This window comes from Fukomys damarensis, unplaced genomic scaffold (assembly GCF_012274545.1).
Source record: "Fukomys damarensis isolate Sample0158 unplaced genomic scaffold, DMR_v1.0_HiC HiC_scaffold_31, whole genome shotgun sequence".
In the NCBI taxonomy this organism is placed as follows: Eukaryota; Metazoa; Chordata; class Mammalia; order Rodentia; family Bathyergidae; genus Fukomys; species Fukomys damarensis.
The window spans coordinates 4,543,475-4,562,219 of NW_022900943.1; the positions used below are offsets into that span (position 1 = coordinate 4,543,475).

The following is an 18,745-nucleotide window of genomic DNA, read 5'->3' on the forward strand; positions in this document are numbered from 1 at the left end:
AAAAAAAAAAAAAAAACAGAAAGAAAGAAAAGTTCTCTCAGAAACAAGAACCTTATTGCCTATTTTGACTTAACCTAATGATATTTTAATCAGTGCACTATAGCCCAAACACAACAGACTATTAAAATTATCCTATAGAAAAAGGTTTAAAAATTCACTAAGTACAGCTTTAGAAAAATATTTAACAGTAGTAATAGCTGGCTTTTCAAAAGTCAAATTCCAAATGAAGAAAAGACATGTCAGGCCTACACAGTATATATAATTCTAGTTAGCTAGGAGGCTGACGCAGGAGGATCCTGAGTTCCAGACTAGCCTGTGCAGCTTTGCAAGACCTTGTCTCAAAATAAAAAATAAAGGGCTGAGGAGATTTGTTGTTTAATGTTTTTTGGTGTGTGTGGGAGGGGTACTGGAGATCAAACTCAGTACCTTGCGCTTGCCAGGCAGTGTGGCACCACTGAGCTACCTCTCCAGCCCATTTAATGTTTATTTTTTAATCATATCTTAGAAAACAGAAAACAACATTCAAATGATTATTTTCACCTGACAAAAAAATAAGCATTTATTATATAATGTATTGAAAACTACGAAAATTTCTTTTTATTCTAAAAGCTATAAATATAAACATTTTGCTGGCAATTATATTTTTCAAATTCAAATTCTGTGTATTAACTCATCTTAATCACTGAGGTCATAATAAAGATCTTTGTTGTCTTGCAAACATTGGTGTTCATTCTGGAGGGTTTAAAGAAAATGGCTCATAAGTTTTCTAATACATGGAAAGTATTTATTATATAAGTCCTCCTCATCTGCTCCCTGCATCCCTTGGGAAAGCCCAGAAAATACTTCCTTTACTAAGGCTTGCAAAATATACTGGTGAAAGAAACCAAAGCCTCCCTGAGCTTTGTGTGGCTGGAAAGCCAAGATTAACAGTAAGAAATGGTGCTATCAAACTAGGTTCTGTGAACTCACTGAGAGCGGTGGGACCTGGGGCAATACAGGCCAAGTGATAACACTTAAAACCCAGCAACAAAGTGGACATGGTTAGCGTAACAGGTATTAGTCAAAGCAATACACAAAAAAGATTGGACCCATGAAGAATGCTAGCCCTGGCTAACTGATCATGGTATTCCTAGAACTAAAATTAGATTAAGTCTGATCTGATTTCTGTAAGCAGAAAGTCTGGGTCTAATTACGAGAAATATGACTTAAATCAACACAAAGGAGATTACTGGCCCACACTTCTCATACTTGAGCAAGTTTGCAGACCCAGGACTCTTTGAACAAAGAGGAAGAGTTCCATTAGGAATTCTGACTTATTGCTAAAAAGTTATAGTATAAATCTTCCTCCTAACCTTCTCAAGAAAACTTGCAACAATTTGCAAAACTGAGTATACAATGCAGGAGAGGAACTGACCACACTTCATCAGGGATAACTGGACACTGGATCTGAAATGACACTAAATCAGGGAGACCTAAGATGCTATGATAGTTAACCTTAATTGGGTCAACATAACTGGCCCGGGATTAGTAAAGCATACTTCTGGGTGTGTATGGATGGATCATGGAGATGTAACCCTGATACATAGTCCTCTCTGGCACTGTTCCCCTACTCTACTTCCCAGCTGCCATGAACTAAGCAGCTTTACTCCACCTTGATTTTTTGACATAAAGTTCTTGCCTTGAAGCCAGCCAACCATGGAATGAATCCCCTGAAACCATGAGCCAAATCAAACCTCTCCTTCTGTAAGCTGTGGGCATCAGGTACTATGTTTCAGCAACAGGAAAGCTGATGAATACAGAAAACTGCACCACAGAAGCAGGGTCATTGCTGTGACTATACCTGACCTTGGAATAAGGCTCACAGGAAGTTTGGAGAAGCAGGCCCTGAAAAGCCTCAAGTTCTATGAGCAAAGCTGTTAGGTGACTCTGGTCAGCGCTCAAAAGACCAGACTGCTGATAGAAATGCCAACAGTGAAAGCCAGGCTCAGGAGGTTTCAAGTGGGAACAATGACTTCACTGGCAACTTGACTAGAGGCCATGTGTTACACTCAGGCAGAAAGAGATAAAAAGACTATCTTTTGCTCGTGTCCTGAGATAGTGAGTACCAGAAACCACTTCACAGTTATTTCCACAGAGCTAGACATGTAACTAAATGGTAAAGCGCTTGCCCAGAATGTACAGGCCTTGGGTTTTTAATCTTCAACACCACAGAGAGGTATGTGAGGGACAAAAGCAGCAACCCGCATATGTCCATTTTGGACATAGGACTGAGGAATTGGAGAAAGGAAAACCAAGTGAAAAACAAATGAAAGTTACTATAACTTTTACATACCAAAATAGTAAATTAAATGTAATTTACATTTCCAGAGAAATTATAAAAATTAATGCCTTCTGTGGACTTGGAAATTCCAATTATATAAGCATTCACCTGGCTTATGTGAACCTGTACAGAATACACATGGACCTTGGGAAAGCAGTGAATTACTGTAAGCATACTCACAAGTGACTCCCAGTTGCAACTGCAATTAAAAATGTAGTTTCATTATTAGAGCAAATACACACAATTCCTGGTAATTGGAATGAAGCCATCTGTTTTATTATTTTACTAAAGACCACCACATTTCTTTCAGGGAGCAGAGTCAACAATATGCATTCTTTCCTGCCCTACTTCAAAGACACATCACCTCTAGCCCTTTTCATCATTTAGTCTGTAAAACTCCTGATCAACCTGCATTCCAGAAAATACCACACACTACTTAGTTCTCTACCAAGTCAATAATATCATTTTGACTGGATCTGGTGAACAGAGAATAGTGTAAACTTTTAGAATTTTGGAGCCAAGTAAACCATTCTCTAAAGTTAACTATTCTCCTCTTTAAAATTGTCTTTGGAGGGCCAGGGATTTAGCTCAGTGGTGCCACTGCCTGCCTCACAAGCAAAAAGTCCTGAGTTTGATTCCCAGTACCAACCAAAAAAAAAAAAAAAAACTGTCTTTGGATTCATTACTGGTCCTCAGCAGATACTGAATCCATGGCCACTGATTTTCCATGTGCTGAGGTGGCCTACTATAAAATAGTTAGTGGCTGACCTACCAACCCAAAAATTTGTGCATACTCAACAGCACACTATCATCAAAATACAAGCAGTATCTATACAACACTGAGTTCAACCATGTCCTGAAGACAAAAGTAAGCTGTGTGAGCAAGTAGTGCAGATTCGCGTTGGCCCTATTCTTGTTCTGTAGTGATACTAACATGAACTTCCTTAAAATGAAACTATTTCACAGCATCCTCTTCCCTGTATGGTTATATGATTCCAAGTCACAGCTGGTCAGAATAAAAGTTGGAACAATACTGAAAAGAAGTCAAATAGTAACCATAACTTTCTAGAAATGACTGCAACTATATGCAATGCAAGACAAATACGGAAGTGCTGATTGATTCCAGCTCATCTCCACCCTCTCCACACTGAGGGACAAGGGTAGAGCCCAGCAGGGTTTCGTTACCCTCATTCTGCCCACTGTACATCCAGCTTACCTTCCATTAGCCCTGCTCATAAACAGTGACCTCAGGCCTACCATCAGCAGCCTTTCACAGTTTCCTTTTTTCTTTTTATTAATTGATAAGTAAAATCATATATATTTAAGGTGTACAACATCGTGTTTTGAGATATACTGTCAACTGATTACTACAATCAGGCTGGTTAACATATCCATCACTCTGATACTTATAGCAATGCTTAATTTCCTCCACTAAAAAGCGGATTTTCTCCATCCTACAGGCTGTTTTTCATTTTGTTAGTTATTTCCCTCCTGTGAAGAGATTTTTTTTTTAACTTGTTGATTTTTGAGCTACTGGAGTCCTTATTCAGGATGTCTTTTCTTTTTCCTAAAGCTTCAAGTGTTTCCCCTATGTTTTCTTCTAGAAGTTTCTGACCTAGGTCTCTGAACCATTCTGAATTAACTTTTGTACAGAGTGAGAGAAACTTAGTTTCTATCTTGCATATGTGTGTATCTAGTCTTCCTTTAAAAGGCTGTATTGTTAGGGCTGGGGATTTAGCTCAGTGGTTCAGTGGCCTGCCTTGCAAGCGCAAGGACCTGAGTTCAATCCCTGGTACCAAAAAAAAAAAAAGGCTGTATTATTAAAGAGGTTGTCTCTTCTCCAAATTGTTTTTGGCTCCTTTGTCAAAAACTAGATGGCTATAGTTGTATGGATTTTTTTCTGGGTTATCCATTCTATTTCATGTTCCTATTTTTGTGCCAATACAATGTTGCCCATAGTTTTCTTCAGCAGCTCTCCTTTCCTGGCAGGAAGACTATATCACCTATATTTGCTTTAACTCAGGCTTTTCCATCCATGCCAGTACTTACATACGGCTGATTAGTCATTTTTCTCTAAAACTTCCCACTTCCTCTTCTAGATCTCCCTTCCTCAGCTCCTCTCTTGATTCTCTCAAGGAAGGAAAAGTTGAAGATGGTTAGAGTCTTGGTCTATAGTCTACACGAAAGTCACTCACTCTGAGGAAGATTCACGATAGGGCCATAAAGAAAACTTTCTTTCATGAAAACCTAATGAATAAAGTTGCATTCCTGATATTTGCTAATACCTTCAAGCACAGAAGAAAGTGTATTAAAAGAAACACTTGAGAAAGAAAGATTACATGGGTTCAAAGTGGAAAAGGATTTCCCCATGCACATCTTATAAGAATTACATTACACAAATTCATATATATACATATATATAAAACATATACATGTATATTATATATACATGTGTTATATATAAATATGTAATATATATATATGTATATATATATAGCTGTAGTGTTTCAATTTTAATGGAAAGTACAAATCAAAATAGTAAATAAATGTCCCTGATCAAGTTAGCTGAGGCTGTCTTGTGTAATGATAGTAAACAATCAAGGGGAGGTTTTTCTGCTGCACAAAAAACTGTACATCATTCCACTAAAGGTTAATCTTCCTGATGACTCCTTATCAAAAACTATCTAAGAGCTGCTATAATTTAGAAACTCCATGACTACCTTTATAATCTCAAAAAATAAATTGTAAAATAAACAACCTAATATTCATTATGCTTTTATTCATCCGTAGTCAACAAACATTTTCAAATGACTAATTTGTGCCAACTATTGTTCTAGTAGCTTAAAATACACCAATGACTAAAAAAAGACATATACAGCCTTACACTCGTGGAGCTTAGATATTAAAAAATTCACTATATAGTATATTTGAAAGCACTGAAGTGTTCTGGAGAAAAAAGTAGAGTAGGAAAAGGAGAGAGGTAGTGAGGCAAAAGACATGGGACTATACAGAGGGTAATGTTCATGGAGAAGGTGAGATTTGAGCACACACTTGAGAAAGATAATAAGGAAAACTATGAAGATATACTGGCTTTAAAAGAAAAAAACTTTCTCTATAGAAGGAATGGCCATAACAAAGTCCCACGAGGCAAGATTATGATACCTGGCATGTTACAAAACTGGCAGGTGGCCAGAGTGGCCCAAGACCACTGAAGAATGGGAGATTAGCAGAAGTGAGCCCAAGCAGTAATGACCACAGGCCAAACCACAAGGGGTACTGTAAGCTACTGCTAGCAACTGGCTTCCAAGTGGAATGCAAAGCCCTGAAAGTTTAGATCAAAGGAAAGACATACTCTAACAGATTTTTGTTATTTTCTTCTGGCTTTGCTGAAGTATAATTGACAAATTGTATATATTTTCAAAATGTTCTCTGGGATATTTTATAGAGGCAGAAATGTTTATCACAATCAAGTTAATACATAAAGATTGACAATCGTAATCTGGGGGGGAAGGTTAAGGACCCTTAAGATCTACTCTCCTGGTAAATTTCAAGTACACAATACAATGTTATTAACTATTATTACAATGCTACAGATTAGGCCCCTAGGACTTACTTTAGAACTGAAAATAACACCGGCTTTTAAGTGATCACTCTGCTAATCATAAAGAAGGCAGACTTCAAGGGTGGGGTATAGCTCAGTGGTAGAGCACCTGCTAGCAAGCGTAAGGCCTGGGTTTGATCGTCAGCATCATTAAATGTAAATTAAAACAAGAAAGCTGACTTAAAAAAGAGCAAAGAAGGAAGCAGAGAGACTAGTTAATAATATCAAAAGCAGAACTGTTGGAGGCATTAGGAAATGATATATAAACTAGCATGCTGATCACAAATGAGGAGGTCTACTTAAATCTTCTAAGTAAATGAAATCCTCAGTATTCTGGACTAGCTGTAACTCTGCTCGAATGCTACCTGAAGATAAGCTGATGTGATACACTTACTTCAGAAAATCTCTTATTCTAGCAGACCAAAAAATCTGAGGACAGATAAACAGAATACCTGGCAACTACTGTCAACTCTGGACTAAGATTAATTTCAAAAAATAATTTTCATTCATTGCATTTTAAACAAGAAGTCCAGAAAAAAGAAATCTGTACCTGTTCTAAATTTCAAACATGAATTACTTTTCTTGAAATAGTGGATAGATGCAGAGATATACATTGATTTCAAAGATTATGCAGAGGTAATAAAAGTGGTTAAAGAACCATTACCTATTTGCCTTAACTACAAAGCAGAGGACTTCTAGAAAAACTCATAGCTAAATTAATTGTGTTACATATTCTCTCATCACAAAATGAGAATGTTTCATCTGAAGTAGACTTTCTCTCCAAATACATATATACCATGATATATATGTTTTATGTATGTTAGACATATATCCCTGAATTAGTATAGGACAATTTTTAATCAGGTTTTTCAATAAAATATTACTAGAATATATGTTATATTCCTCTTGATTAAATAGCAAGAATTCAACCTGAGCTCAAGTAGGCAGAAAGGGTCTGTTCTAGTGATATAAATCTACTCATGGAAGCAAGAGTAGGAGGGCTAGGGATTTAGTTTAGTGATAGAGTACTTGCCTAAGTTATGTTTGCAACTCCTTAGGTTCTATTTCCAGAACCATGAAAAGAAAAGGAGGAGGAGGAAGAGGAGAAAAAGGAGGTGGAGGAGAAGAAGCAAAAGTAGGAATGAAATCAGGTCCCAAGCACGTATGTCAATCAGCAGGACAATACACTCAGAACAGTTCATGAAAAGAAAGAGGAATAGACTATTTACAAAAATGTGGCTAGTTTAGCAATCAGTCAGATGACAAACAGGCAAGAGTATAAAACAAATACCATGGGTAAGCCTGAAGTGTCAAGAGAAAGGAATGTTGTACCACAGTCTAATGCGCGCCAGATCTATGAAAGAAGGCCTACCTGATAGAAGCTGCAGCTACCAAAAACTGAAGTCACTTCCAGGAATGTACTGGCACACAAGGACCACAGGAAATAAATATCCTATTTTCTTTCTTCTCCCACCATTTTAATTTCCTACGAATGCACTGAGTGTCCAAACTCAATCAGAAACCTGGGGCCAAGGAGCCTAGATCTATCAACAACAGACTCACAAGGTCAAGGCACAACAGACATCAGAGGAGACTGGTTCTAGGAGGGTAAGAGTAACCAGCACAAAAGTAGAAAGGACTCCTCTCTAACAATCCAAAAAACCATAACTCAGTGCACGCACCATTTCCAAAAACATATTCTCTGTAATATGTAGGGTGCCCATGTACATAAGAAACTAGGACGTTACAAAGGATGGTTACAAAAAGATAATAAAAGAAAAACTTCAGTAACAGACAATTATTTTTCTAAAAGATGTGTACTAACTTCTGAATGACCTTGCTATCAATTATTTGATTTTAAAATTTAAACACCAATATATTTCAATGTTAAAGAGTATAAATTCAAAAAGTTCTCCTCCAAAGTTATATAACACAGTCAAAAGCTAGGTATGATGGCACATACCTAGGATCCCAGCTACTTGGGAAGGAGAAGAGAGGCAGGAATGTTACAAGCCAGCCTAGGCTACAGAGCAAAACTCCATCACAAAAAAATAAATAAACAAAAGGGCCTGGGATTTAGCTCAGTGGTGCCACCACTTGCCTTGCAAGCCCAAGGTCCCAAGTTCCTGGTACCAAAAATAAAATAAAATAATAAATAAATACATAAAAAGTAATTGAAAACTAGGTATGTATATTTTTGTCACTTTATGTATTTGATTTTTCCATAGTAACAAACTATAAAACACTAATGCCTTAGAGAAATATTTAAATAAAAACACAGAAAGTTACACATTAACTGAAAAAATTACAGCTAAAAACATATGAAAAATAAAAGCAGACTAAAACCAAAAATAGCAAAGCACAGTCAATTTCTACTAGTTCACCAAGTGAGAAATCTATAGATCCAAGGCTAACAGTATGGCACAAGAAATCTGAGGTAAAAAAGGAAAAATTTGTAAGTCAAAGCTACTGTAGCATATAATGGCATCAAAACATATGAAAATAGAAACAGAAAACATAATTCATTTGCCAACTGTTTTTGCTCAATCCCAAAATATTTCCACCTAATATGATTTATATAGTTCATAATCATATAAAAGCCAGAATATTTTATTTAAGAACTCTTAACTAGATTCTGTATATTTAGATTGTAGCAGGAAATGTAGGTGAAAACCAGCTTAAAAAGCAAAAGTATAGAATATGTAGTGTGTTACAGTCTCTGTCCTACATAACCTTTTGAATGCATGACCTTTAAGTTGCTGAAGGTTGCCTCAGAATTTGGCTCAGTTTGATGGAAACATCTGTTCCCCTTGCAGGTATACTGTAAAGACTTTTTTCTCAGTTGGATTCAGAACACAGCAAGTGAGCCCTTGTCTGTCCAATCACACAAACCCAACACTTGTAAATCAAGTTCTGGGAGACAACAGCAGGTCCACACTCCGTCACCCTTTCTCAGCCAGCTAGGCCAATTGACTGCTGTGAGATCTGCTCTTATCATGTCATCAAATCAAAACATGTTGAGATGAGGGACTAGAAGAGGCATCTGCAGAATTCCCAAAATGTAGTGACTTTGGAACACTGACAGATGCATCTGTCATTTTATACCTTCAACTAACCTGATGTCCACTGGCCCGACACAGTAAAGCCGTCCAAGATCGATTCTAATTCTTTCACATTATTTTCACATGTCTCTACTAGGAAGGCCTGGTGCTTCTTAGCCTTTAAGAAAAAAAATTACACATATGAAGGTCACATATTATAAAGGCTGAAGATTTTAGTGTAAACATATAATGCACAATTAAATATAAATGAGACATTACTCCATTCAAATCTACCATTGATAAATCCTCTGCCTTAATCATACCTTTTACTTGGCTTAATGTAACACTGGGATGTAACTTACGAAGGATGAAGTGCCTCACACTATTCTAAGTATTCTACACAGTAACTCTGATAAAAAGACAAGAATTTTTCAGATGAGAAAACAGACAGATGAATTTAGGAACACTTTTAAAACTCATGCTTGCAGTCATGTGGCAAATGGCCAGATGGCAGCCCAAAGTGAATACAGTTAGGACCAATTAGAAGCAAGTGCAGAAGTCAAGGGATGGTAGTTCAGTCTCAGGCATCAGCAGTGAGAAGGGGGAAAAACACTATGAAAGTAGAAGGGCCACAACCTTGATAACACTGCACTGAGTCACACTACATTAACTGTCAGCATCCAATCCACTCAAATCTAGTTAATGTAGTGTGACTCAATGCAGTGTTATCAAGGCTGTGGCCCTTCTACCTTCAGAGTGTCTTTCCCCCAAGAGTCAAGAGTCATCTCATGGCTTCAAACTAAAGGAAATAGGTAGATTTCAGCAAACAGAGGTACAGAAAGTCTTATTTTGTTATTTTATTTCACTTGCTTATTTTTAGCAGGAGATATGAATCATGAATTCTATTTTGATCATATTCCACTGAAGATGCATAAGATATTACTAGGACAGGCACAACATCTGATAAATATCAGATCCTAAATAAATACTAGAAAGAGAAAATAACAAAATAGGAAAATATGGCAGGTAGCTGAACATACTGCTGCAAACCCAGAAGAAAAGTCAGGCAGGAATGATCTACAGATACTGCCTAAATCTCTTTAGGAAGGAACAGAAAAGAGTCTAAGAAATCACAAGACCCAAACAAAGGAGAAAAACAGATGAGTATGATGTAATGAAAAGCTGATATGAGAACACTTTAAGCAGAGAGCTGTTGGGTATAGTCACAGAAAGAGTCACAGAAAGAGTGGGAAAAATCATTACTAAAGTGCTCGCCGGGCATGGAAGCCGCTGTTAATTCTGATGAGATGCTTCGCTGTAGTAGTAGTAAGCCCTTTCTTCTCCCAAACCAAGTGAAAGATGAGCAAATGGAAACCTAAAATTCAGGCGATCTTTGCTTGGTAAGAAGGGAAGAAGAGATAAAGGGGGAGTAGTTGGAAAAAGAGAGAGAGGTCAGAAAAAGCTGGATTTTTAATACGTGAGAAACCTAAGCTTATTTAAAAGCAGAGGAGATAGATCAGCTTACAGATACACATGAAATGGGAGAAAGATGCTATAAAACCGCATCCTTTAAATACCAGCAGTGCCCCTGATCCACACAGAAAAGCGCCAAGATCCTCAGTGGATACCTGAAAGCACAGATGGTACTAAACCTTCACATCCCTAATGATAATAAATTCCTTCACTCACTCTCCTTTTGAGATCTTTCATCACTGCATCTACTTCAAAGAAACTAAGCTCCCTGAGAGGAGGAAAAGATTTTATCCTCACTAGTGTATAACTAATACCTACACAATCCAGGTAGCTAAAATTATGAGTAAAAGCACACATTATCAACTGAAGACTATTAAACTAATTAGGATTCGTCAACACACAGACTTTAAATGGGAAAAGGAAGCTCTGGGTTGTGGGTATGTTGTTTTGCTATGTCATTTTGTTATTTTGGATTGACTGAGCTACATCCCAGCCTTTTTTTCTTTTTTATTTGGAGACAGGGTCTCATTACACTGCCTCAAATTTGCTATCTTCCTTCCTCAGCCTCCTGAGTAGATGGAATTACAGGCTGGTGCCACCAACAGGCTGGAAGAAGCTCTCTGTCATGCACTGATATGGAAAGATCTCTAAATTATATTGTCATTATGGCAGGCTTACATCACTGGGATAAATTCTACCTGAGTATGTTTTTATATCTTACTAAAAATACATTTTGCTAGTATGTCAAGAAGTTTCACATCTGTATTCAAAAGGGATACACTGGTCTGCAGTTTGAGGTTTTTTGTTTGTTTTGTTTTGGGGTTTTGCTTTTGTTTTTGTTTTGTTTGTTTTTGTAGCGTCTTGGGTCTTGGAAGGCAGCTATGCTTACCGTTATACCACCAACACAGACGTGTCTTTGGTTTTGGAGTCAGGGTCATACTAACAACATTACAGAATGAAATGTGAAGTGTTATCTTCTCTTCTTTTTTGAAGGAATTTGTGAAAAATTCTTGTCAACTTTTCTTAAATAGCAAGTAGAACACATCATGAAGCAACGTAGGCCTACACTTTCTAATTCGGTGTCTTTACTTGATATTTTATTTCTTCTTAATTCATTTTGATAGTTTATCTTTTTAGAAATTTGTCCATTTCATCTAAATAATCTAATCTGTTGGCATACAATTATCCACAGCATTATCATACGATTCTGTATAGTCAGAAGTTATAGTCCATCTTCCATTCATGATTTCAGTCATTTGAATTCTCTCTTTTTCTTGATTAGTCTACCTAAGTATTATCAATGTAGTTATCTTTCCATAAACTAAGTTTTGGTTTCATTGATTTCCTAATTTTATTAGAGAGTAAGATTATTCTCTCCTCTTTTTAATTCTCTATTTCTTCTGCTGTTGTTCTTTGGTTGGTTTGCTGGATGGCTGGTGACAGGGATTTTGCTAAATCACCAAGGCCGGCTCAAACTTGAGGTCCTCCTACTTCAGCCTCTCAGAGTGCTTGTCCACCATCTCAGCTTCCTGTTTAGTCTTTATTGTTTTTTTTAATTGATTTATTTGGGGTTTAGGGTGATTTTTTGCAAGTTCCTGAAGATGAAGTGTTAGGTTATTAATTTGAAGGTATTTTTTTCTTAAATGTAAGTGACTGATTATAGCTATCAATTTCCCTATTAACCACTGTTATTAGTTGCATCTCATAAAGTTTGGTGTGCTCTGTTCTCATTTTCATTCATCTCAGTGTTTTCTAATTCCTTTATAATTTCTTTTGAACCAATTGGCTATTTGGAAGTATATTTACTAATATTCACATTTTTTTAATTTTGCCTACTGATTGCCAATTTAATTCCACTATGGTCATAGAAGATACTTTGCATAACTTCACTTCTTTTAAATGTATTGAAGCTTACTTTACAGCCTAGAATGTCTATCCATAAGAAATATTTCATATGCTCTTGAGAAAAAATGCATACTCTGCTACTGCGTATGGTGTTCTATAGCTATCTGTAAGGTCTAGTTTGTTTATAGTATTATTAAATCTTCTATTTGTTTGCTGATATTCTTCTGACTTGTTCTCCCAACTACTCAAAATGGAAGTTATGACTTGTGTCTCGATCTCCCCCTAAGCCTCATACAGTCGTAAGGGAGCTTTTCAGAGGTGGCTGGATCTACAGTTTGTGATGCTGGATTTGACACATGGTGCAATGCTAGGATCAAGGGCACTAGGATTAAGGGTGTGAGTGCTGCCTGCCCCAAGTAGCCTGGATAAGATAAAAGGGACAGAAAGAACTGTGGTCAACCCTTGCTTGCTTTGCTACCTTCTTTTTGTTTGTTGTACGCATGTCCATTTTTTCCATTCTGTTATTTTGATATATATGCTATACTTAAAACTTCGAAGTCACTGCATCAATAAAAACCGTTAGCAAATGAGCAAACAGATTCAGAGGAATAATATCACTAAAGCTCAAATAATTATGAGATAGGGCTGGGATTAAAAACCAGTTCAAACTATCTTCAAAATGTATGTTCGTTCTGCTATGACATGCTAACTGAGACTAAGTCCCCTCAAATCAATGAATAAAAGTTTACAGCAGCGTAAATGTAGAAAGCAGACAAACTGTGCACTTGGGGAGTAAGCTTTAAATTTCAATTAAATTCCTATTTGAGCAATAATTCTCTTTCAAGAGCTCAATTTTGACTGAAATATGAGCTTAAATTTCAAAACCATTAAAATTTAAATCAAATTATTTAATCTAACTATGCCTGAAAAGCACTCTTACATTTTTAACTAATGATATTACAGTTTTCTCATCATTCTGCAGAGATATCAGCTAGCAGTCTAGTATAAAGAATAGTAATTTTGGTTGGACTTAATAATTATGTATTTAGTTTGTATTTAATAATTACATCCATAGTTGACTTTTTTTCCAGCATGGGAATTAAAGCCAAGACCTTCACACTGAACTACATTCCAGGCCTTTTTAAAATTATATCTTTATTATGAGACAGAATCTAAGTCCCTAAATTGCCTAGGCTAGGCTCAGACTTGGAAGCTCCTACTTCAGCCTCCCAGAGTATTGGGATAACAAGTATGTGACACCATCTCGTTGTTTGTTTTTGTTTGTTTAGTACCGGGGATTGAACTCAGGTCCTTGTGCTAACTCGGAACCACTGAGCTAAATCCCCAGCCTGTCTGTTTTGTCTTTTGAGACAGGGTCTCAATCTATAATTCAGGGTGGTTCTGACTCACATGTAGCTCAGGCTGGCCTCAAACTCATGGGTTCAAACTCCTGCCTCAGCCTCCCAAGTGCTGGGATTACAAGTGTGTCTCACCATATCCAGCTTTATATTTGACAAATTTTCTAAATTCTTCTGAATTTACAAATGAAGCTTTCACTTTTCACTCATACAGAAGTTTTTAAGTTATTTTTCAGTGCTATATTGTGCTTATATTTCAATTATTTCCAAACCTGTGAGTTCTCTTAATAGCCATTTAATGTGCAATGAATTCCACAATGAAAAAAGAGTCTATCAGTTAAATAAAACACTGTACAGAAAACATTCCAATCAAAGATAAAATAAAAGTTAAATTGCTAATTCAAGAAATTCTACAATTCTAAAGATCCTTAGAAATGTAAAAGACAGAACTGTAGGCTAAAAGGACTTTTTTGCCTTGAACATAATTTCCATAAAGAGTTAACTTGCAAATAAGTCCCTTGATGCTATGTAAACTAACAAGATGATGTTTAGATGAACACTTACTGATCACTCATCCTGAAGCTAGGACTACTTTAGATGCTGTGATAAATCCACAACCACTGTGTAGACAGAAGACTAACAACATCCAAGTATTAAAAGATAGGTCAAAAACCTTGACTGACAGAAAACTGAGATGACCAAAAAACTACTTTTATTTCCATCTTGGTCTAATACATCTCTCATGCTGTTAAGCATATTAATATGTTAATATAACATGCTATTCTTTCATGTTTTAATTTTTATTAAGCCAGCAGAATTTAAAAGAGATTTGCACTTTAAATTGACTGAACTTTTAAAAAAGTTACACATTAAGCTTATATTTTTCTGGACATTTTTTAATTCAAGTAAGCATTCAAGTTTTTAATTTGGATATATGTTAAGCCATTATGAGGAAATTCTAAGTAAAAACTATCAGAACCTATAAACAACATCACATACTCTTGCCCCATAGCTGACCTTTTCAACATGCCTTGCACCTAGTTACCATTACATGCTCACAGCATTTGAGGGGCTACAGGAGAGCTTGCTGAGCTGACCTATATTTGGTCAAGTTAGTTTTCATAATCATCACCATGTGCGGCCATTCCTTGATCATAACAGTGACAGCTAGGATATCTTAGTTCTCGCTCTCCTTGCTTCCCTATACTGCTTCCATGTGCATAAACACTGTATGATCCTACACTAGATCTTTTCACATAATGAAGCACCACCCTCCCTCGCTTGGCTTCAACAATTTGTTCATTTTTCAGTACATGCTACCCTCCAATCTGAGTATCAGTCTTAACACATAAACACACATACACACACACACAGCCATTTTATTCTTCTCCAAAAAAATCCTCCAAAATTTACTAATTTATAAAGAAATAAATTTCAAAAAGCTTAAATAAAAAAGCTTTAAGCCCACATCATAAATTTAGAAAGCCAACTCCATACAATGAACACTTAACTACATAAAGACACAAACTTGATTGATGCTATTTAATAGTATTAAATTTTAAGAGCCATTAAGAGAGACTGAAAGTAATGTTTATATCAGCAAAAACAATGCTGATCTGTGAATATAAATACTATTCTTAGGGACACACAAGAATAAACAATTTTTTAGCAAAAATCCAGAATAGGACATTTATTCGCCCATTAGTTTGGAACACAATCTACAAAATCACAAACATGTCCTAATGCAAATGTAAAAGGTCATTTGAAGCAAAATTATTATCCAGAAACATTAACTTCACCACAAAGTATAACAATCAAAGCAGTTTTTGAAATCCTAATACTAGCAACCATTATTATTATATAATCAGTTAAGCCCCAAAAGTATAGGAAAAAATATACACTTGACCATTTTCAATCAGAAGTTCTTTAGAGAATAAAACATTCTTTGAGCAAAACCTCCTGAGGACTAGAATTCCCTTTCCAATATATGGTCTCTCTTAGAGCTCTAACTAAATATTATTGAGTGGCAGAAAAACAAATCTCAGAAAATGATAGACTTAAGAAAATTTCATTGAAGAGAGCACAAAGCAAGTCCTAATAATACCATTTTGAAAATGAAAGCTCCCCCTGCTTCAAAAGAAGCAGACATCAAAACTCACAATTATGTCCAAAAGACCCACCTAAACCCAATGAACCTCACATGGGCTTTCATAAGCCTGATCACTAAGCAACATAAACTAGAAATTCAGTTTTCTTTAGCAGCTGATCAAATCATCATCAAATTCATAGATTTTGAAATTAAAAGCTCAATTTTTAGTTGAAACCTTTTAAAGTCAAAATTCTGTCATTTTGTGCTCTGTATTCTCGTTCATGTGAAAATAAAACTAATTTTGTTAAGTTGTTAGGTGTTCTAGGTTGGAATTCCATTAATTCTATAACATTAAAGATAATAATTAATTTACTAATCATATCATTTAAATCCAGACATTGAACAGGAAAAATTTTATTATAACCAAAGTCAACTGGGTTTGTATGTCACAAAGGATTTCTTAAAGGATCCCCAAAGGATTTCTTTACCAAATTTGGACTTTTCCAAAATTATGTTCTCTATTCTATCTCCTAAAACAAGGCAGCAGTCACTTTCCAATTGATTTATTAAGAGTTTGTGTATCCTGAGCTAAATGGGCTCTAAAGGCCCTTCCAGCTCTGAAAAGTCTATTCTGTACCTAATTATACAAGTATTACTTTTTAAGAGTCAAATTTGCCTGAAGTCTATCAATCTTATTATTACCACCCTGTTATCATCAGAAAATGCAGGAGGAAAATGGCTTTTTCTCTTCCAATGCAACAGAGAAAATAAAAACCCAAGCTTGAAAAATGGACCTGACCACAACCCAAACTATAAAACAAGTTGTTAGCTCAAAGAGAGAGAAAAATTACCTGTAATTTATGCTTCCTATAAAAATTATATAAAATACTCAAACTACTTACTCAAAAGAAACATAACTGAAAGACACACTAGGGTACACAGGATCATGGGATAGCATTAAAACAATTTCATCTACAAAATATAAAAAATTTTAAAAAAGCAAAAGGTAAAAGCTTCCTCATGTCATTTCTTTTCACTCAACAAAAATGAATTCAAAACACAAGTCAGACTTTAAGGTTATAGCACTAGAAAAATTACACTTCTATGGGTTTAAATGTTTAATTTGATAGATATTTATTTAAAATGGGTTGCTGCTGCTGCTGCTGCTGCTGCTGCTGCTGCTGCTGAAGGGTTGGTGGGTTTTGCCTGTTTGTTTGGGAGTACTAGGGAGTCAAACTCTACCACTGAACTAAATCCCCAGCCTTTTTTAAGTTTTTTGCTTTTGGACAAGGTCTTGCTAAGTTTCCCAGGCTGGCCTTGAACTTGTACTCCTTCTACCTCAGCCTCCCAGAGTGCTAGGATTACAGGTGTATGCCACCACACCAAATTTTTAAGAATTTTTAGCTGGGTCCAGGGGCTCAAATCTATAAGGCAAACTACTTAGGAAGCAGGAGAATAGCAAGTTTAAGGCAAGCCTGGGTAACCTAACAAAATTCTGTCTCAAAATTTAAAAGCCTGGGCTTTTCCAGTGGTAGAAAATGCCTAAATTCAATTCCCAATACTACCAAAAACAGAAAATTTTAAAACTTTTTCCCCCTAAAGGCCACTAATGTATGGGGGGGTGTCAAAAAAAGGAATACATAGAAAAAATTAATTAGAAAAAGTAGTAATTTTATGAAAGGAAAAACATATTATTTAAATTAATAGTATTTTCATTAAATAGTTTTTAATTGCATATTGTAGTCAAGTAAAGAAATAAAGAACAATAGCTTTAATAAGAATAAAGTATAGGGCCAGAGATTTAGCTCACTGGTTCTGCCGCCTGCCTGGCAAGCATGAGGACTTGTTGAGTTCAATCCCGCTACAAAAAAAAAAAAAAAAAAAAAAAAAAAAAAAAAAAAAAAAAAAAGAATAAAATATAAAACAGTACAAGACAAAGCAAATAGGGAAGAAAAAGAGTAAACAGAAAGATAGGCGACACATATTGATTACTCTGAACCACATAGCTATACATTACTTAGTCGTTACCTGAAAAGTTTTTTAACATCCCACTGACTCTTCAGCAGGGAAGATCTGTAACTACTTTTAGAAATCCATCAAATTTTGAAGAGACAGTTAATTAGTCTACAATTTTCACAACTGTTATCAAAACAAAAGCACTTAATTGAAAGAGTGCCAAGCAAACAAAAGTTGCTGGTGAGCTACAACTTGCATTATTTTAGACATCCACTAAGCTCTAAAAAAAAAAATAAACCATTTATTGGCCATAAGTTGATTTTTTTGGACACAAAATACCCCTAGGTTCAATGGTGAATTACGCCAGTCTTGTTGTATTTTGTATCTACTCAATGGAATTCTAGATGAATGAACACAACCTACAGTGGTGATGATACCTTAACTACCTACACTCTCAGTTATAACTCTTGAGTCGCTTTCCACACTATCAAGAACAAAGCCTAATAAACAAGCAGACCAAATTCAGTACTCAGGTCAACGACCTTGACACATTTTACGTTGCCACTGATTCTTCCTCGTGAACTAGGAGTTAAGAGGTAGGACAGGAGCTTGAGCTGCAGCCTGTGCCTAGTGCACACATGACCCTGGGCTGAATCCCCAGCACAGCAAAATAAACATAAAAAGAGAGAGGACAGCCTAATAAATTTGGGGTAACACATACCAGTGAATGAACACTACAGTATACACAGAGAGCTCTTACCTTTCTAAAAATCCACATTCAAAACACTCAAATCACAAAAGAACCACAAAGTAAACAATGATGTTAATCCCAAATCAGAACACACTGAACATCTTGAGATGAAGACTATGTATAATAAGGAATCATTTGAAAATGCTGTAGAGTTTCAATTTAATCCCATAATTACCTTTCTATCTGGTCAGCACATATTTGGCCATCAAATCACAGTATAACCCTGACTATCCACCTTTCCTAAGACAGAAAAATAATATTCATTTTCCTCAAAAACTGAAATCACTAACAGTAGTGGAAAGTCTGAGGAA

At 35.8% G+C, this 18,745-nt stretch overlaps 1 protein-coding gene across 13 annotated transcripts in view; it reads right to left on the reverse strand.

Moving 5' to 3' along the window:
- Nucleotides 1–18,745, reverse strand: part of Ccdc171 (coiled-coil domain containing 171) — a 339,562-nt gene that overhangs the window by 252,336 nt on the left and 68,481 nt on the right. For all 13 annotated transcript variants that reach the window (XR_781535.1, XR_781536.2, XR_781534.1 and 10 more), the window contains one exon: nt 9,038–9,140. Coding sequence is in view for 10 of the 13 variants with exons in the window: in XM_010630948.3 (XP_010629250.1) it covers nt 9,038–9,140 (103 nt within the window). In the remaining 3 variants the exon portion in view is untranslated. The remainder of the gene's footprint in view (nt 1–9,037; nt 9,141–18,745) is intronic.